The sequence below is a fragment of the Gnatocerus cornutus genome, chromosome 9, assembly GCF_029298725.1.
Source record: "Gnatocerus cornutus isolate USDA-ARS CGAHR chromosome 9, icGnaCorn1.1, whole genome shotgun sequence".
NCBI classification, from domain to species: Eukaryota; Metazoa; Arthropoda; class Insecta; order Coleoptera; family Tenebrionidae; genus Gnatocerus; species Gnatocerus cornutus.
In genome coordinates this window covers 2,270,625-2,292,870 of record NC_142241.1, presented here as the reverse complement: position 1 = coordinate 2,292,870, position 22,246 = coordinate 2,270,625, and the positions used below count along the sequence as shown (strand labels likewise).

The window sequence follows — 22,246 nt, the reverse complement described above, 5'->3', positions numbered from 1 at the left end:
TACGGTAATAAAACCATAAATAAAAACTACTTCTTAAAACCCCAGCTCAAGTGGTTTAGATTATTATTCCCATCATCTTGTGGTCAGGACAATAGCTAATAGTTTTGACTGCATTGATGGCCAAATTATTATTGCCCATGGCCAGTAAATCTTAAATACTTTGATAGTAGAGTCAGATACTTTACAAATTACACCCATGAAACTTAATAATTACAATATCTCATTATTATTATTTAATGTTTATCTTCATAAATAAATTAAATTTTTCCCGAAAAGGTGGGATTTGTGTAATTGCAAGAATTGAAGAATTAATAGATGCACTGAAATCTTCGAATTTTGTCCAAGATTTTTGTAAATGTAACAAAAAATAGTAAACATAATTAGAAATAATTAAATTATAAATAATATGTAATTATATTCTGTTGTTTTAGTGATTGATCTATCCTTTAAAATCTTTAAATTACGAGAAATTTTTCAGTCTTTTCACTACCCCAAAGTCATAATTTTGACAACAAGACGTTATACTACTGTCTGGTTGTTCTCAAAATACGTATGTGTGAATTTTGAAAAGTCTACGCATGTGAAATGCTAAAAATTATTTCACTTTCAGCCAAGTTTTCGTATTTAATTAATCAAAAATCATTAAATATTCACTTTACAAAAATTGTATACAGCATTTAACATAGTGCACGTTAAACAGATTCATATGCAAAAAACAGAAACCAATTTACTCAAGTAGTTTTCGAGTAATCGTGTTTGGAAAAATACATTGAATTTGCCTTATATTGAAATTTGTTCGAGATCTTAAAAAATAAAGATAAAGGCAAATATTTATCACCTAAACTATTCTAAAACAATATAAAATCCTAATTCATCAGATATAAAGTTCACAATTTTGAAATGATTGTCCTCAAAGCTACGTTCAGTTTGAATGAAAGAGAAAAATCTTGTTTCAGGCAAATTTAAGATTTTGTGTGTTTATGGAAAACCTTCAGTTGTAAACTATCCCTTCGGCTACAAAATTGATTTATTTCTACCTACCAGACAGACCTCTCTGGTACAGAGAAAAGAGATGTCACTGCTAGACAAGGATAACATGCTTCGAATATGAAATTTTCCAAACACGATTTCTCAAAAACTATTAACTTTAAAAAAAATCGGTTTGGTCGACATTATGTAAAATTAGTCTACGCATGTGGAGTGCTAAAAATTATTTCGCTTTTAGCCAAGTTTTCATATTTAATTAATCAAAAAGTCATTAAAGAATCATTTTACAAAAATTATATATAGCATTCAACATAGTGCACGTTGAACAGATTCATATGCAAAAAACAGAAAGCAATTTACTCAAATAGTTTTCGAGTAATCGTGTTTGGAAAAATACATTGAATTTGCCCTATACTGAAATTTGTTTGATATCCCCTTAAGGCTCTGTCCTACCCCGGCCGAAGTGCATAGGAAATAGCGCAAAACGCCATTACTTTTTACGGCCACAAATTAAGAGTTGGAGTTTTGATTTTTTTTGTACGTGTAGACAATATCGAAATGTACACGGGAAACTCTGCGATTTTCAAAAATTCTTAATAGATTTATTTAAAAAAAATAAAAACTGAAAAAACGCCATGTCGTTTTACGGGCACAGTTTTAGGAATTTTTGCTTGAACTACGACTTGATAGATAGAGAATTGTATTCTACACCCGGGAAACTCCTTGATTTTTTTCAATTATGAATAGTTTTTTTAGAAAAAAATAAAATGTAATGTAAAAATGATTCCAAATTTTCTAAAAGTCGGCAACCAACACTTCAAAATACAAATGATTTACAACCCCTCACAGCAGGGGTCTCTAATCCTAATGACGGTTCGACGACTACGGCTCGACCGAGTCGGGATTGACCATTGGAACCCCAACCAGATACCTACTCACTACCGAGAGCTAAAGCTCATGAATACCATAACATTTTAATCTCATTCTTATCAAGAATATTATTACTAAATTTTCTTGCCAGGCATAAAGTTGGCCCAATTACCAACGAACGAAAATTGTAATTATCAATTAAATTACACGCAATTAATAATAAAGAAAATGAATTATAATACCCCTCTTTTTTTAAATAACCTAGTTTATACTTTTCCAAGTTGAGACTCGTTATTATGGCCCTGCAATAACGATTACCGCAAACATTAGCAGTGGTTTCGAGGTTGTAAAAAACCCTGTCATAAATTAGTTCTTAGGTAGTCCGAGAGGTCTCAAACCAGGACCGGGCCGCAATTTTTTTTTTCTTTTCTCCTTTCATTTTAAAATTTAGTAAATAAAATAAATCCCTGATTGGTATAATTTGTATATGAAAAAAAAAAACAAAACAAACAATTAATCGGAATCATAATAATGATTTCTTTAGCATCTGATGAAAGATTCTTTGAAATCTGTTAAAACAAAATGATTGAGTAACGAATATATATTAGAACATAATTACTTACTCAACCAAACTTGAAAGGGTGTTAAAGGAGTCTTGAAAAAGACTGTTTTAGTAAAATCACAACCAGAAAAACAAACAAACAAACAGAACGCAACTGAACACCTTACTGCTTAAGACTACCTGATTAACCCTTAAAACCTGCCCTTATTAGGATTTACCAACGGATTGAGGGTATTATGGAATTATCTCTAAATTTTCCAACAAGACGAGAGGAGACAGTTTTTCTAAAACTATTTGAATAGAGTTTAAGCAAACTTTTGTACCTGGCAGACGTCATTCAATTATCATCTGTACAAGATCTTTTTTTCCAAATTTTTCACCAAATGTTGCTCTTGTGCTTGGCTACAGAAATTGAGATAAACTAACTCTTGTAATAGTATAGTTTCAGATACAGAAAATTGTTGGATCAAATCTTGGTGTTGACAAAAATTGTTTCATCAAAAATACAATTTACATATTTCCAAACACCAAATTTCGCAAAAAATGTTGACGCCTGTTTTGATAGCAATCCTACCATTATCAGAGCGATGATTAAACAGTTTAATCTAATTTAAAACTAATTTTATCCTTATCCAATGTACAGCATCATTACGCTAATTAGCAAACTTTTATCAAATTATCATTAGACACATCAACAGCATTTAAATCATGAGAAAAAAAGTTTTGATCGAATTGGCTTATGATAGGTATGTATGGTTTACTATTACGAACAGAGTTGGCACCAAAAGCACTGTTGTGTCCGGTGCGGTCCTGGTCGAACCCTAGTGATGAGTTGCAACCACAATTTATGGTCTGCATTGTAGAGCCATTTAACTTTTTCACAAAGACGTACCCTCATAAAAACGAGTCTCAACTTGGAAAAGTATACCCCTTCGGATTGACACATTTCTAAGAAGTAAAATTCTGGCTTGCTAATGTTATTTGCAATCAGTGTTTACAAATATTTAATACTTTTAAAATAAAAATTTTTAAAAGAAAAGACCTTATCTTTCGTATAATTGAGATGCACTTTTGTTTTGAGACGTCAAATTTTGAATTAACTATTGGATCTCAAAATCTATCCTTTGGATTTCAAAAATATGTACTTAACAAGTAATTCAGTAATCGCTATGCTTTTTCCAAATGTTAGACTTGATCTTTATTGATTTATCGACTATAAATTTGAACTCGAACATAAAATACAATGCAATTTTCGAGATGCAAAAATAGTAAGGTAGTAAGGCTAAGTATTTTTTTACCCAAGATTTTTATTGTTTTTTAGTTTGTTGCGAATTAATCTCATATTTTCCAAAGCGATGAAAATAAAAAATAAATAAAAAAATAAATAACAACACATACAGCCGCGGACACAAAATCTTAGACGTCATTTTTCTGACGTTTCAAAAATTTAAGTGTAATCTGTGCTTTACTGTCATTGCCATTTAAAACATCAAAGTATTGACAAGTTGACAATTAAGAATTATCAAGACTGAAACGAATAAAATTAGAATATTATCTTTAGTACAGAGCGGTATGATCTACAGTCAGTTCCTTGCAATATTGAAAACCCTGAAAATTTTGAAATTAAAAAATTATAACTCAAAATTGATGTACAAAGTTTTAAGTGGGGTTTTACACCATGCGACAATTAAATGACATTGACGTCTAAGATTTTTTGTCCGCGACTGTATAATGTACAGGTGTCCGGGAAGTAGCACACCATCTTGAAAGGAGGTAATTGGGTGGTCCGCCAGAATACTAAAAAATTTAAAAAAAAGTGCACTCTCTATTTTTGCAGGAGGACTAAACGAAAATTAGGAAAATGGCAACATTGCTGAACTGTTCCCCCAATAATTTAAATTTCTAGTATTCAAAGCCATAGTAACGTCGGTGTTGTATTGTTGGCGTTAGTCAGGTCGGTTCATGAACGAGTAATGAAATTATGGTTTCATGTGAACAATGTCACACTGATAGAGATTGTTGATTACAAAATTTTATAAACAGTTTTCTGGCATTTCTAACAAGATTTTTTCAATTTTTTTTTGCACCATGCCTTTGCGTAAAATGTCCTTTAGGTACCTAAAATTACTGCACAGAAATCGTTAATTTTGGCATTAAACTTTTCCTCTTTACTCCATCAAAACTCGAAAAATTGAAGACATGATTTTTTTTAACATTTTTCCGGTGATCTATGGCATTATGATACAGTATTACAGTGGTGCGCGACTTTCCGGACACCTGTATGGATCGAGAGATCAAATAAAAACTCACCCTCAGTTGGGTTTGTTTTTTTTGATTCTGTCATGTGAAGTGTCGGTTAATCACATTTTAAAGACAATTTAATATAATACTTGGAATTCTTCTAGAACGATGGATTAGCTTTCTTGCTTTTAGGACTCTACCTGAAAACTGGTAATGACTATGCTTTCTTCGCAAACCCCACTCTAATTTCTCTATCTGTCAAAGCACATTTACACAGATTTTAAAACTAATTTTGTTTTCCAAAATAGTTTACCTGAAATATTTTGTTTTATTTGAAAGTGCTCAAAACACACATGCGCCAGATTTTTAAATTTGTTGCAATGGATTTTATTAATAACAGCGTAAACATTGAAGCAAAAGAAATAACAAGATGGGAAAACATCTTTATTTTATTCATTTCAATTTATTATCATTAATGATAATTTTCCAATACATTAAATTAATTTCGAGGGACATCGTATTTCGAAATAAGAAAAATCTATGAAACAAACTCTGAACCAAGGCAAACTTATCTGCCTGGTTTATTGCTTTACTGCGGTAGAAAATATGCTAATTTTACAGACGATTTTCACCCTTATGGATGATTGGCATGTGTCAAATGGTTAGTATGTTGGGTTGCATATTTTTCAAAACACGAATTTTAGTTGAGGGGTAGAACAGCCTTAAGGCGGCGATTTACCTCCAGAAAAATGTATGTTTTCAGGCCTCACAAAATTCGATATTACTCCATTGTCTGTGAAAAAAATCAGTTGAAATTTTGTGAAACTGCAGTTAAGATAGTAATTAATGTCGGGACGTTGAGTTTTTTTGAAAAAAAGTAATGACAGTATGATAAAAAAAATGTTGAAAATCGTTAAATTTGGCCAAGTTTAGAACTAAATATCTCAGGAAATAACATTCTTTTTGTAAAAAGCTCTTCGTCCCGACACAGAACCATTCTTTAACAAGAAGAATATCATGTTCGTTCCACTGTTAATTCTTTTATATTCATGTAGGATCTAATTTACATGAAGCCTGCATCGCCCAAATTGTGGATAAATTGCGTACATCTTAGGTTGAAACCAACCCTCTGTGACCATAATGGTGGGGGAAAAAATAACATGTGTCCGAGAAGTGAGCTGAACGAAATTGTTCGATAATAAACGACTAACTTTCTTTTCTTTGCCCATTTGGTCTCGAAATCGACTAGATGTCCATTCAAATTTAAAGACTTGACATACCTAAATAACGGGCTCAGCGGCAAGTTACATATTTTGAGAAATTATTTAAACTACGAATAGACATTGTCACATTAACCTGACTGCAAAAACTATATTATTAAGCTTTGTTAATAAACTTGCAATTTGATATTGAGAGTTCTTAAATATTGTCTTCTTGACAAATGAGAAAAAAATTATTGACGTTGAAATTCAAAAATTGTTCTAAGCGCCATGATATTAATTAAAAATAATGAGATATTCACCAATACAAATTAGTCAATAATTTTATTAAATTTTATTAAAAAATCGTAAAAATAATAACTAATTTTTTAAAAGTTTATTTATAAAACTCTTTGTTGGCAGATTTAAAAAATGGTAAAATCTGCTGAAGATTGTTATTTTGCTTGCATTTTTATTGGTTGTTTATATTTAATTGTGCTAATGCTAGCGCACATTTACAATACACCTATAACACTTTTAACAATTAGAATAAATTAAAACAGATGTGATAGGATAACTTTCACGTTGTGTTAAAATTTGAAGAGATTACTTACTAAAAATGTCTTTATTGAAGGTTGACCATTGGCCAAAGTGTCAGGAACAACAAAAATGATTTGTGTCTTGGCTTTATTTCTGATTTACTACGAATTTAGACAACATCAAGTTTTTCTGTTTGTTGTTCGGTTCATTCACAGTCCAGTTAGATAAGAAGCAAATTTTTATTTACAGATTGGATTCTTTAGAACGAAGGCATACAGCACTTGACAAATACATCGCACATTCCACTTAGTTTTTCTTCTTTTACCTTCTTTCCGGTATTCGTAACATATTTCTTGCCTTGCAATTTTAATTTATTAAGGGATTGAAAGTTTTTTTTATCAAATATGGACGATATTATTTAGAATTAATTTATTACATTATCTAATTTTTCAAATTTTTGGCTCTTAGATCGGTCTCTATGTTAAGTCTGTATTTACTATAACTTAATTTTATAATTTTAAATATTTATTCTAAAATTGTTTGGATTTTTACAAAATTGACTATTTTAAAGACCTGAAACCTTTGAAAAACAGCAGAATTTACGCAAACACGGAAGCCAAAAAACGGACTATTGCATATTTAAAAGGGAAATTTTTTGTTTACACTTTCAAATTTTCTTAGAAACAATTGGGAATTGTTTAGAAAACAAGTTACACGCCGACTGTCTTGTTTATATTGTTTACAAGTTACACCGAGTTCAAGATTTTTTATTTAAATATAAAAAAAAAATCAGTTTAACGAAAAGAACGAAGAAGTAATTAAACGAGTTATATGTATCAGGTCTACTTTTATAATCGCAAATCAAATTTATCGCCGAACGTTTTGAACATCAAAATTTGAAAGCTTCAAATTGTTGGCTGGAAATTTTTTGCGGAAGACATGACAATGCTTTCAAAAAAATTGTATAAAACGGAAAACTGTTAAAACGTAAACATCGGATTGCAATTCCTTTTTATACAGGTTTCACTGTAGTTTGGATCATTACTTGAACAAATTTGGTACCCGAGCTTGTGAATTCGCGTTGCGACAAAGGAATGCCTTGGTTTTAATAATTTCGGCTAATTTTATGTTTGTTTGTTTTTTGTTTTATTAAATAATTGGTTTGTTTTTGCTTTTATATTTTTTGTTTTTATTTTTATATTATGTATTATTTTTTATCATAATTTTATATATCGCTGCCTTCAATGTCTACTCTTTCTGAGCTGTAGTCCAACTAATAAAATGCTATGCTAAAAACGCTTCGTTTGCCGAGTCTGAAATGGTTAGTGTACTGCCGATGTGTCCGAAAGCATCACCCTGTCCTTGAATTTCGTCGAAGGGATGGATGTGTGTGTAACACTATAAGACTACAGCAGAGAAACGACACAGCAAACCTAGAATGCTCTGGGTAAATCGCCGCCTTAAGGTTGAACTGCTAAAATCCTAACGGTAAATTTCAGTTTCGAAGCAACTATGCATCGGTCTCACTCGTCTCACTTCTGAGGAGGTAAAGTTTGGGCTATTGTCAAATCGAGGGTCAGATCATAAAATAGTAAATAAACCATAAATCTAACGGAGAAGAAATGCAGCATTAGTTTGAAAGTTCTTTGCACAAATATTTCACAAACAAAAAAGGGACACATTTTGAAAACAAATGTTGTTTTTTTATAAATAAGTTTTGCTTACATAATAAGCAAAATTAGTTTCAGGTGTACGATCAAAAGGAATTTGAAATAGTAATAAAACTTATAAAAACAAATAATATAATGAAAAAAAAACAAAAAAACACAAAAAAAACTGCAAAACCAAAAAAAAAACTACTAAAACAAAAAGAAAATACAAAGAAAAAATAAAAATATACAGAAAAAAACATGAAATGTTTACTCAAACATAAAAACAAAAAGAAAAAACAAAAAATATGTGAAAAGCCCACTAAAGGCATTTCTTTACCATTTCGGGTAACATACATGACATATAAAAGTCTTTTAGTTTGATTAACATTGCATCACAAAATTCTTCATCCTTGAAAATAATATCATATAAACACCCCTTTGGAGTCCAAACTATGAAAAAACAGTATCTTCTTCTCGTAACTAGCAATTGTCTTTGGACTTGATAAAAAATACTGTTGGTTTTTGTTTAGTGAAATCGTGTTTGCTCCAGTGATCAAACAAAATTTTATTTTTTTGCAACAATTCTTTCCTGCGGTGTCAAATTTTCGAGCCTATTGTCGCCTATCAGCCCATCTGGTGAGGCTGCCAAAAATGGATTGTTCTGACATATGAAGAGTCCTCCCGGGAGAAATTATGGTTCATGCGGGGGTGAATCTCCACAGTGAATGTCCAGGTTCATAATTTTTAGTTGTTCTGGACAACATCCTTTCTCCTTTTCTTCTAATAACTTATACGCGCAAGTCACAGCTTTAAGTTCGTTTTCAATGCCACAAAACGTGTATTTGTTACCCGAAAATTTGATTACTATTATTCATGCTGCCACCTTCGCTCTACTTGTACTTGGTCGTAGTTTATAAATTCTACCAAAATTACTAGCCGTCAGTCTTTGTTCTCGTTTGCAGTGCCACAAAACACTGTTTCTTTGATCCGTTGTGGCCAATGAAATATTTAAAACTTTTTCCGGTGTTTTCCGCAAGTCATTTAAAAATTTTATCTTCGTTTCCTCAAAATTAAATCCTTTTAATACCCAAAAAGGTAGAATTATAGTTTTCTATCCACGCCGACGGGTCAAAAACTTACCACTTTTGTTATCAAATTTGGAATCAAGAATGGATCAAGAGTGGCGATGATTTTCTTGATTTTTAATTTGATAATGCACCCGCCTTCGCCCGGAAATTGAACTGCATTCATTAATAAAGTTAGTTAAAAGTTAGTTGACCATAACTATGTTGTAAATCAACAAATCGCCACACAAAAGAAAATAATTACGTAGCAATAACCTTTATTGAGGGTTTTACACTGAGGGTCGTCTTTGCCTGAGGCGAAAGAAAAAGACAGACATCATTCCGAAATCGCTAAAATTTCAAAAGTTTAACGAAAACTACAGCCGCCCTAATTAATAAATTGACTTTTTTCTTGCGCCAATCGATTTGTTTTGAAAATGTGTAGCGTTGTTACTAGTCAAATTTTAATAAAGAAAAATGTAACTTTCCAAAATCGAAAAAAAATATTTATAAAACCAAGATATAAATCTCATAGGGTAACGTAACTACAACTTTTTGTGCTCTTTCAAACGCAAAAAACTGCATCTAAATGGCTCTTTTCGTTTTCGTGCAATTTTGTACGAACTTTTACATTGAAACGCCCTATCTTCAAATATGGATAGTTCAACCTTAACGGCTTTTTTCAAATACGGGAAACGGTTTTAATTATTACCGGGCGGCGAGATTACAACCCTCTCACGGCTATTTTTTGGAACTAATGCCATTGGGGTACATTTTCGATTTTTCACATTTTTAGAAGGAGAATTAAAATGGAGCGAGATTACAACCCTCTGACGGCTGGTGGAGACAAACTTGATATGGGAGATTTATCAGTGAATTTTTCTCTATCTTTTGGGATCACTGCGACCGGGGTAGATGCTGGATTTTTACGATAACGGTGATGAAAAAGGCGACAGCACAACCCCCTTTGATTATCTCTTTTCTGTATATTTTACTCCAAAGTATTGATTGTCACAATGGGAGGTTATTATACCAAAGTCAAATTGCCATAAATTTGTAAGAAAAGTACGCGAAAACATGAAAATACCCATGAAATTCAAGTATTTGTCTGGTCTACTGTAAAAACAGCCGAGTGCACGTTGTGTTGCCTATGCTACGGCGCAACCCAAAAGCCAATCCCAAGCTAACTTCAACCACATGTGGGGAACACCAAGAAAACCTCAAGATTTCGCACATTTTGAAATGGTCTGTCATGTAGCAATTTCTGCCAGGAAATGGTGAGGAACACAAAACTTTTTGACAACTTCCGATCTTTCAATGAACAAAGTTTTTGTCATCGTATTATTTGTGTCCCAGGACTGAGTGTCTTAACACCGTGGGATATTTATGATGTGTTTTTCTTCAAATAGGGGTAAATACGATGATAATAAGCAGGCATAAGAGCCAAAAAGAGACTGACAATTTTTTTGAGTAGAGGACCAATCATACAAATGCGCCACTGCTCTCTGTAGGAACCATGTCGAATTAAATGACACGAACCGTTATGACGTCACATCCCCTCTCGCCCCCCGTAACAGCACCCTCCTATACTTGGCAACTCGCTCAGACCAGAGAGTTGAGACTATTATTACTAGAGGATGAAAAGGTGGTGGTGGGGATGTTTTAACAAGGGCGCCATGTTGGAAATAGTCTTTCTTGAAATGTATGCAAGCAAATTTGATTCAATGTACTGATTAAACAATTTATTTCCATGTTTTTAAAGATGCGGCTCAACCACATCAATAGACAGTTTCATTTTAAATTGTCTGGGGAAAGTTTTAGACAAAAATTAACCAAAATAATAAAAAATAAATTCAATCAATTTGATATCACTTTTATTCATTCTATTGAGAGCGGTTCAAATTTTATGCAAAGTTTTGGTCTACAGCATGTACAAATTAAACAATAAAATATTAAGACAGGAAGAGCGCTTCATGTAACAAACAAGATTGACGATTAGTCTGTAAATTTGTGGAAAATCATAATTAATTTCTGGTTTCTTGTGGCAGGTTGACGTATTTGTCAAAAACGTCAGATATCAACAACAAACCCAACAAAAGTAAAAATGTAACAAGGTGATACAGTCCTATACACAATTTCGTGTACAGTCCCAAAATTTGGGCATGTGTTGAAGTTTGGACCACAGATTCAGATGAAATATGGTGTACTTTTTGGGCCAATTGAATTTTAGCTAGAAGTCTGATTTACTCTGCAACATTTTGATAGTTCGTTGATATTTGCCGAGGTAGAAATGTCTATTCATTAGAAGACGAAACAAGATCAAAATCGACAAAGGTTTCACAATTAATTAAATTCCCGCAAAACTGCAAATCTTCTTGGCTAGTGTGACACTGTCAAAATTTTTATTATGTTGTTTAAAGGAGGCTAGCCATGATTCGACAAATTCAAATCGTCATTTGTCCATGTGGGCGGGGTTAAACCAAAGTTACAAAATTTCGACTATAATAGCGGTACCTTATAAAACAGAAACTTTGATCTAGTGACCTTATATGCCAAACGAAAACATTTTTGCCAAGAGTAAATGGCACGGCCATATTACTTGTAATAAATGCAGTTGGTCATGGTACGATATAGTGGGAAAAATGCGCATCAGACAGAGACATAAGATTGGTTTAAAATGGGACAAACTCTGCCATAAGACTTGACGATCTCGAAGTTATCTCTGCCTCTAGTAATATTAGTTTCAACTCTCTGGCTCAGACCTATATATTTAGGGACTTTGATTATGTTTATAAAGTCATAAGTCAGTAAATGAAGTACATGAGAATTGCTAGTTTAAGCGGCAACAGGCGGTTTTCACAAGGTCACACGAGAATGCAAAGAACTGTTTTTTTAGGCATTTTAAGTAATTTTTCTGAATGATCGGTTCGTATCTAATATCTAATTTTAGCTTTAGATAAAAAGTGAAATATTTGTTTAATTGAGATATGTAGTCATTTTGACGACCATACAGTTATCTATAAGTAGGTTCGACAGTAAGTAATCAATTTTTTATCAATCCCTTCTAAATGGTATTGAAACGTTGACTTGATTTTAGTATTCACGCATGAATGTGCGCAAATTAGCTACCCTTCCAGGGTAGTACTAAAGTGATTTGAGTTTAAGCTCTTTCCAAAATGCCTGAGGTGAGTTCTTCACACTTATTCCAATAACTTAAGTTTTTACCACAATTATGGAACTTTCGCTTCTTAGCAATTGTGGAAAATACGTTTTTTTTTAACAGAAAATTAATTATACATATACAGGGTATTTTTGAAATAACCTAAACTACTAACTTGGTGTAAGTGCGACAAAAGAAAGCAGCACAACGGAAAATATAGCAGTACAGACCGTCCAAACTAAATGTGAACAAACACGCGCATAGAAAAGGATAGTCGCTACCATAGGTGTCGAGAATAGGAAATTTGAAGTCATAATAAAGTTGCAGTTGCAGGCTTTCGCAGACAACAAGAAAAAAACTCTTAAGATGATTAGTTTTGATTGTGCGTTTTATAATTTATAATTTAAAGGTGCCATTAGTAAAGGTTTGAAAACGTGTAAATGAAAAATTATACTGTTATGCTCCTCATGACACGACGCCACTGCCACTACTTACCGCGGCGAACAGCTGATTTGCGAGGCTGCGTATTGTGAAATTTGTTGGTGCGCATCCGTTTGTTTGTTCACATTTAGTTTGGATGGGCAATACCAATGATGTCATAAATAAATAGATGCACTGTAGAGAGAGAGGTAGCGTCCTCAACACTAGAGCGAGATAGCAATAGAAAAATCAGCTGATATCGGGAGACGTCAGTTGCTATTAGAGTTGTTAGATTTGGAATTTTTGAAAGGTATTCTCAACGTTTAATACCACAATGTTAAACTAAGCAAAGTCCTAATTGAAGACCAAAGAAACATACCTAGTGTTCCTTTACAAATACAGATGTTTAGCAAACGATGAAAAATTATTCTGTTCTACGTGAGCCGCAAACTTAACAGCTACAACAAATTATTGTTTCAGATATTGTCAAGCTATGTAAACAAGATAAGTTCAATTCATTCTAATAGGATCTGTATGGAACGAAAAAATGTCATAATCAAACTTATATGAGCTTTGGTGGCAAAGAGGCAAAGCAGGAATTCATATTTATACCATATGAGCAAAAAAACTTTAGATAAAGGGTGGCTGTCTACAAACTTTTGTTTTGGAAACGTATGTCGGCTTTTGTTGTCATACCCAATCATATGTGCTTGAATCTTTGATGTCTTCGGCTCTTTGAACTTCTTCTGCCAGAACCATTGCTACGATGCACGCTCCCGATTTTTTCAAATAACTGCACACCAATCCATACCATAATAAAATAATCACCATCCAAAGATGCCATGCCGAGAACTGTCAAATTTTGACGGCTTAGTTTAGACAATCAACGACAAATTCATTTGTTTTTCATGGCCTCCTATTATCTAAAATTTTGTTGCTCATACGGTACTTGTATTAAATTGATTGTAATGTAAAAATACAGGCTCCAATCTTTCACTTGATTCCAATTCCATTTTGATCCAAATTACTCAAATGTTAATTACTATCCTCGGTACTTCGGTCAAGCTACGATTAGCACACCAACGGATCTGAATGTTCGCACTACAAAACCTTAAAAAAAGTTTTTAATCAAGTTAGTTTATGACCCAGGATTTAGTTTAATAGAATCTCAGACTATCTACATCTTAGCCATATTTAATAAAACTACTACAAATCTAATTTGAATTTGACACATAACCTTAAAACGCTAGAGCCAAACAGTTGTCAGTCGTCACCAAAGACAGGCTAGTATGCACTTTTGTTTCTGGTTTCTAAGAAAAATGACGTCTCCCGATATCTCGTGACATTTTCTCTACCTTTCTTTGTCTCACTTATGAAATTCCTAAATAGACTTTCTCTCTCTAGTGTTGAGGACGCTTCCACGTTAGCAACATGGGCTTAAGGTGCATCTAGTATAGTGTGTCCAACGAATAAATAGATGACAGTTTTCGAACCAAATCTGCGCGATAAAAACTAGTACCAACAACCGCCAAATTTAAAATAGTTGTCTTGATACTAATTTTAAAATTCATTATTTTTACTAAATTTACTGCTATAAAAATGGTTCCTATTACTTGATTATAGAAAGGGAATCAACAAACTGACTAATTCGGTGTTTTGTCATTAATTTGCTAACGTAGGAAAACCTCAAAAACCCTCATTTTTTACACACTTTAAAGCTGTGTGCCAGGTAAGTCCTTTTCTACCAGGAAATTGAGAGGCACACAAAACTAGCAGTCCAGTTGTAACAAATCTTTCATTATCAACATTCTAATTAGGAAACTTCGGTGAAGTTGACCAACAGATCTTGAATCTACTCATCATGAAACTTGCAAAAGACAATTTGTACAAGAGAAAAAGCGAAAAACTAGTAATTAGACACTATTTTACCAACAAAACTCAAGGAACAGTGCAAACAGTGGATCTTAAAGTGGTCAAGAATGACGAATGTCAGTGAATGTCAAATCATTGACAAATTTCTAAAAAAGGCGGGAAGGCGTAGTTGCATAACCAACTTAAATCAAGATTAATATCCCCAAAAAGACGGAAAATTCTAGAGTATTTCAAGTTGCCATGTTTCATGCCATACAATTCAAATCATCCTATTTACTCGCTGGATTTACTATAGTAAATTACACTGGTCTGCAACAAAATCCTTCTTCAAAAAATTATGTCATAAATACCAAGATTTTGATGCTCTGAATCTGTTCCCAGTGGTCGATTTGCTCTATCACGTCTACATTTTCAAAAAATATTTTTCTGATTTTTTTTCCAAAATATAATGTCAGGATTTTTTTTAATCTTCTTATGCGTTAACATTATAAACAATGTATATACATATATATGTGTCATAACTTTCTTGATAATACAAAAGCTGACAACTACCGACAAATGATTCACGAGCTTCTTTCTCCTTACAAAGGTTTAGGATGCAATATGTCACTCAAAATCCATTTTTTGGATTCGCATGTAGATTTCTTTCCGGAAAATCTCGGTGCCGTATCAGATGAGCATGGTGAAAGATTTCATCAGGATATTATGCATACTCAAAGACGCTACAATGGAAAATGGTCACCAGCAATGCTTGCTGATTTTTGTTGGTCGAGTTGCCGAGAAACCTCCATGGAAATCGATGAAAAGAAAAAAATCTACAAAATAACTTGAATTATATTACCATCCTGAAATAAATATACTCTTTCTATAACTTGTGACTGTAAAATTAGCATATTTCGCTGTAAAACTAAAGACCGCAGTCTATTTTCGCTTTTATGTAATTGTTGTTATTTTCATAATATCATATATTAAATTAAATTGACATAATTTTTAAAGTATATCTGCTGTATTTATTTGCATGTTAAATTCCGTGTTTAGAATACCGACAATAATGTTATTATGCATGAAAACATGAAGGAGAAAAAAAAATATTTTTTTTGCAGACCAGTGTTATTAGATCATTGTTTCAGACACAATTCGTAACCAAAAAAAAAGTGGCAACTCCAATCGACAGAACGAATGTCAATTACTTTTAAGAAACTTTAGCTCACAGAGGTTGACTACCAACCAAGTTACTAGATTTCCATGGCTAGCCGCGGTCCAAAAAGATCGTGAATGCATTATAATTTTAGTAACCTTGGGTGCTACCAACCTATTGTTGGTGGCGAAGTCAATGCAATGCAGAAAGAAGGACGGTTGGACGACTATAATGTTTGCTTTTCAGAACGGACACGAGAAAATGGTGGAGTTGTTGGTTAAATCAAGTAGAGATGTCAATGCAGTGGACAAACACGGTCAGACGTCGATGATGATTGCTTCTCAGAAGGGACAAGAGAAACTGGTGGAGCTGTTGGTTAAATCGGGTGGAGATGTCAATGCAGTGGACATGGACGGTTGGACGGTGATGATGTTTGCTTCTCTGAACGGACACAAGAAAGTGGTGGAGTTGTTGGTTATATCGGGTGGAGATGTCAATGCAGTGCAAAAGGACGGTTGGACGCCGATGATGGCTGCTTCTCAGAACGGACACGAGAAAGTTGTGGAGCTGTTGGTTAAATCGGGGGGAGATGTCAATCTAGTGGACATGGACGGTTGGACGGCAATGATGTTTGCTTGTCTGAACGGACACGAGAAAGTGGTGAAATTGTTGGTTAAATCGGGTGGACATGTCAATGCAGTGCAAAAGGACGGTTGGACAGCGATGATGATTGCTTCCCAGAAGGGACAAGAGAAAGTGGTGGAGTTGTTGGTTAAATCGGGTGGAGATGTCAATGCAGTGAACACAAACGGTCGGACGGCGATGATGATTGCTTCTCAGAAAGGACAAGAGAAAGTGGTGGAGCTGTTGGTTAAATCGGGGGGAGATGTCAATCTAGTGGACATGGACGGTTGGACGGCAATGATGTTTGCTTGTCTGAACGGACACGAGAAAGTGGTGGAGTTGTTGGTTAAATCGGGTGGAAATGTCAATGCAGTGAACAAAAACGGTCAGACAGCGATGATGATTGCTTCTCAGAAGGGACAAGAAAAAATGGTGGAGCTGTTGGTTAAATCGGGGGGAGATGTCAATCTAGTGGACATGGACGGTTGGACGGCAATGATGTTTGCTTGTCTGAACGGACACGAGAAAGTGGTGGAGTTGTTGGTTAAATCGGGTGGAGATGTCAATGCAGTGGACAAAAACGGTCGGACAGCGATGATGATTGCTTCTCAGAAGGGTCAAGAGAAAGTGGTGGAGTTGCTAGTTAAAACGGGTGGAGATGTCAATGGAGTGTACAAAGACGGTCGAACGGCGATGATGTTTGCTTCTCAGAACGGACACGAGAAAGTGGTGGAGTTGTTGGTTAAATCGGGTGGAGATGTCAATGCAGTGGACATGGACGGTTGGACGGCGATTATGTTTGCTTCTCTGAACGGACACGAACAAATGGTGGAGTTGTTGGTTAAATCAGGTGGAGATGTCAATGCAGTGTACAAGGACGGTCGAACGGCGATGATGGTAGCTTCTCAGAACGGACATGAGAAAGTGGTGGAATTGTTGGTTAAATCGGGTGGTGATATCAGTGCAGTGTACAAAGACGGTCGAACGGCGATGATGTTTGCTTCTCAGAAAGGACACGACAAAGTGGTGCAGCTGTTGGTTATATCGGGTGGAGATGTCAATGCAGTGCGAAAGGACGGTTGGACGCCGATGATGGCTGCTTCTCAGAACGGACACGAGAAAGTTGTGGAGTTGTTGGTTAAATCAGGTGGAGATGTCAATGCATTGCAAAAGGACGGTTGGACGCCGATGATGGCTGCTTCTCAGAACGGACACGAGAAAGTTGTGGAGTTGTTGGTTAAATCAGGTGGAGATGTCAATGCAATGCAGAAGGACGGTTGGACGCCGATGATGGCTGCTTTTCAAAACGGACACAAGAAAGTGGTGGAGTGTTTGGTTAAATCGGGTGGAAATGTCAATAGAGTGAACAAAAATTGTCGGACGGCGATGATGATTGCTTCTCAGAAAGGACAAGAGAAAGTGGTAGAGTTGCTAGTTAAATTGGGTGGAGTTTTCAATGCAGTGGACATGGACGGTTGGACGGCGATGATGTTTGCTTCTCAAAACGGACACGAGAAAGTGGTGAAATTGTTGGTTAAATCGGGTGGACATGTCAATGCAGTGCAAAAGGACGGTTGGACAGCGATGATGATTGCTTCCCAGAAGGGACAAGAGAAAGTGGTGGAGTTGTTGGTTAAATCGGGTGGAGATGTCAATAGAGTGAACAAAAATGGTCGGACGGCGATGATGATTGCTTCTCAGAAAGGACAAGAGAAAGTGGTAGAGTTGCTAGTTAAATTGGGTGGAGTTTTCAATGCAGTGGACATGGACGGTTGGACGGCGATGATGTTTGCTTCTCAAAACGGACACGAGAAAGTGGTGAAATTGTTGGTTAAATCGGGTGGACATGTCAATGCAGTGCAAAAGGACGGTTGGACAGCGATGATGATTGCTTCCCAGAAGGGACACGAGAAAGTGGTGGAGTTGTTGATTAAATCGGGTGGAGATGTCAATGCAGTGCAGAAGGACGGTTGGACGCCGATGATGTCTGCTTCTCAAAACGGACACGAGAAAGTGGTGAAATTGTTGGTTAAATCGGGTGGAAATGTCAATGGTGTGAACAAAAACGGTCGGACGGCGATGATGATTGCTTCTCAGAAAGGACAAGAGGAAGTGGTAGAGTTGCTAGTTAAATCAGGTGGAGATGTCAATGCAGTGGACATGGACGGTTGGACGGCGATGAAGTTTGCTTCTCAAAACGGACACGAGAAAGTGGTGAAATTGTTGGTTAAGTCGGGTGGAAATGTCAATGCAGTGAACAAAAACGGTCGGACGGTGATGATGATTGCTTCTCAGAAGGGACAAGAAAATGTGGTGGAGCTGTTGGTTAAATCGGGGGGAGATGTCAATCCAGTGGACATGGAAGGTTGGACGGCAATGATGTTTGCTTGTCTGAACGGACACGAGAAAGTGGTGGAGTTGTTGGTTAAATCGGGTGGAGATGTCAATGCAGTGGACAAAAACGGTCGGACAGCGATGATGATTGCTTCTCAGAAGGGTCAAGAGAAAGTGGTGGAGTTGCTAGTTAAATCGGGTGGAGATGTCAATGCAGTGGACATGGACGGTTGGACGGCGATGATGACTGCTTTTCAAAACGGACACGAGAAAGTGGAGGAGTTGTTGCTTAAATCGGGTGGAGATGTCAATGCAGTGGACATGGACGGGGGGACGGTGATAATGTTTGCTTCTCAGAACGGACACGAGCAAATGGTGGAGTTGTTGGTTAAATCGGGTGGAGATGTCAATGCAGTGCAGAAGGATGGTTGGACGCCGATGATGTCTGCTTCTCAGAACGGACATGACAAAGTGGTGGAGTTGTTGGTTAAATCAGGTGGAGATGTCAATGCAGTGTACAAGGACGGTCGAACGGCGATGATGGTAGCTTCTCAGAACGGACATGAGAAAGTGGTAGAATTGTTGGTTAAATCGGGTGGTGATATCAGTGCAGTGTACAAAGACGGTCGAACGGCGATGATGTTTGCTTCTCAGAAAGGACACGACAAAGTGGTGCAGCTGTTGGTTAAATCGGGTGGAAATGTCAATGCAGTGGATATGGAGGGTTGGACAGCGATGATGTTTGCTTCTCTGAACGGACACAAGAAAGTGGTGGAGTTGTTGATTAAATCGGGTGGAGATGTCAATGCAGTGCAGAAGGACGGTTGGACGCCAATGATGTCTGCTTCTCAAAACGGACACGAGAAAGTGGTGGAATTGTTGGTTAAATCGGGTGGAGATATCAGTGCAGTGTACAAAGACGGTCGAACGGCAATTATGTTTGCTTCTCAGAACGGACACAAGAAAGTAGTGGAGTTGTTGGTTAAATTGGCTGCGAAACAAGTAAATGTATCGATTTTTGGTTCATTAGTGACACAATTTTCCAGCTAATTGCCATCACTCAATGCTAAGCATAATTTGGTTAACGGATCTTTCGCGAGTTCTGACACCCTTTGGCTATTTCACAAAATTACTTGGTTTTATAATTTTACGAAGCATTATTTGCCGTCCAAACCGCAGGTGAAGGTAACATTTTGCTAGATAGTTGTAAAACCGTTGCAGAAACGTTTTTTGCAAAAGTGTCTGTTTTCAATAAAGAGGAATTCAAATGTGTCCCCTGAAAAATTTAACGACAGCACATGTATTGTCAAAAAAAATTCAAATAACTATCATCGTTGATCACAATAATGTATCCGGGCAGCTGCTTAAATTGTAGGAGTATTTTGGGTTCCATTTTGGTCTCGCCAGGCTCGTGATCTTATAGTAATTAACTCTGTATACTCGTATCTAACAGCTTATTGAAAGATTTTGTAGCAGGCGCATACTTCTTATCTAATGAGAACATGAATTGATCTGAATATTTTGCTTTTTTGATATTTCTTTATCATTATAATTAATTAGTTTATTCCATTCGAAACTAAGTTTTTCTGGGTCAATACAAAAAATGCATTAATTCTGCAAAGCAAGAATTTTGAACAAAACCATTGCTTTGAATTTTCAAAGATATCGAAAATTCTTTTTCCTGGCGTTTGATGTTTACTAGTTTCTAGTATTAGTCCTATTGTAATTGTTTAGTCTATCAAAAAATTATTAATCTTTTCAAATTATGTTTGGTTTAATTTGTATTTTATTATCTGTAAATACATTATTATTATTAAATAGGTAAGTGTGTATGTAAAAAGACAATAAAATTGTAATAAACAACAACTTTTAGCGCTATTTTCAAATATATGTTTTGTGTGCATGTTAATGTTTTTTTGGCGGGCCTTTTGGGTTATTACTATTATTATTACTATTAATACATTTTTGTTTTAATTTTTATTTATTTTTGTTGAGTAATTGCATTAAGTGGTTTCGGCGCGGACGGGTTAGAACTGCATTCAAAATGACAACAAACAAAGCGCCGCTGAAAATATATTATATAGAATTGAAGTTTTAATTCTAATATTTAGCACACTCACTTCATTTGTTTCGCAAGATGTCCCCACAATGCAGAAATAAATAACAGGTCTTTCTGAAAATGTGTGCTCTTGCCATCCAGTACAGAAAGCACCAGTTATATGGACAGCAGTTTCCCATTGCGATTTATCAATTGAAGTTTGTATACTATATGTATAGTTATATCGCTCATCTAACCACAACTTGACTGCAGAAATCAAGTACGGCTGAGCTAAAAAAAAAAAACGCTTCATATCGATTTTTAAATAGTACTAGTCTACCTACTTGTACCACAACGCTTCCTTTTCCGATTTCATGGTAACTCCAACCATACATTGGATCACCATTTAGTATACCATTGCCAAAACTAGCCCTAGAAGTGAGTTAAAGACATTATTTTTCACACAAACTCTCACCCTTCAATGCAGAAAGCTCCATTTAGTAATGTGGCCACGTTGCTTCTAGGACGAATGATACCTTTTACAGTGGTGGGAATTTCATTAGTCCATAATGCTTCAAGAGACGCCAGCTCAAAATTCTACGGACAAAATAGTTATTTATGTCTTACCAATAGGAAATTTTGATTTTTCGAAAATAAATAATTTCTCCACAAATACAAATTTCTGTTCTTGAATCTACATAAAGACTTTAATCGTTTTAATTACTAATTTCTAATTTAATTCCTAACTTCAAAAAAACACGCGCGCACAGTGGAACATGGCTAACTATGCAAGGCAGCGAACTGCAAAGCATGAATGTGTTGACAAAAAAAAAAGTTTATTTATTCAGTTACCTTTTGAATTTGACTGTTTGGTGATAATTAAGTTTAAATGCAATTTGAATATTGAGGGCAAAGAAAGCAAGTCGATTCGTAGCCAGTCGCTGTTTGTTGTGAGGTTGCTATGACAGCTTAATGCCCTAGGGCGTAATTGTACCTCTAAAGCCGCGATTCCACTTACTTATTCTAGCCCAGACTAGACCAGACATCCAAAATTTGAGTGACGTTTTTATAATTCTTCAGCCCCTTTCTGTGTTTAAAACATAAGATAAAACATTAAGATGCAACTGCACCCCTGACTACGCAGAAAGCGACTGAAGAATTATAAAAACGTTTCTCAAAATCTTGGATGTCTGGTCTGGTCTGGGCTAGACCAAGCAAGTGGAATCGCTCCTTAACCTACGGCAAATCCGAGCCATAAAGAGCCAATAATTAAACGGTAAGACATAAATGTATATTGCGATATTCTTTTATGGGATATTCAAATACTTATTTTTTCTATTTCGCGTTCATAATGAAGATATTTCGATACGCGTTTGAGCGTATTTCGGTATAATTTTAATTTTTCTTAGGTTTGCAGCAGACAAACTGTCAACCTGCCGTCAACGTTGACAATTTAGATTTTGGTTTTGAAAAATCATGATAAATCGATCAATAAACTATTATTTCTTGTTGTACTTGGCTTAATAATTCATAGGAGAAAAACTC

The 22,246-nt window shown here is 35.2% G+C and overlaps 1 protein-coding gene across 1 annotated transcript; it reads left to right on the top strand.

Annotated features, from left to right (window-relative positions):
- The first annotated feature begins 12,196 nt into the window (after window positions 1-12,196).
- Window positions 12,197-20,344, top strand: LOC148167743 (uncharacterized). The gene is made up of 2 exons (XM_088045354.1): window positions 12,197-12,300; window positions 15,952-20,344. Exons 1-2 carry the CDS (start codon window positions 12,292-12,294, stop codon window positions 19,711-19,713), a joined length of 3,771 nt encoding a protein of 1,256 aa, XP_087901480.1. The 5' UTR covers window positions 12,197-12,291; the 3' UTR covers window positions 19,714-20,344.
- Window positions 20,345-22,246: the final 1,902 nt, after the last annotated feature.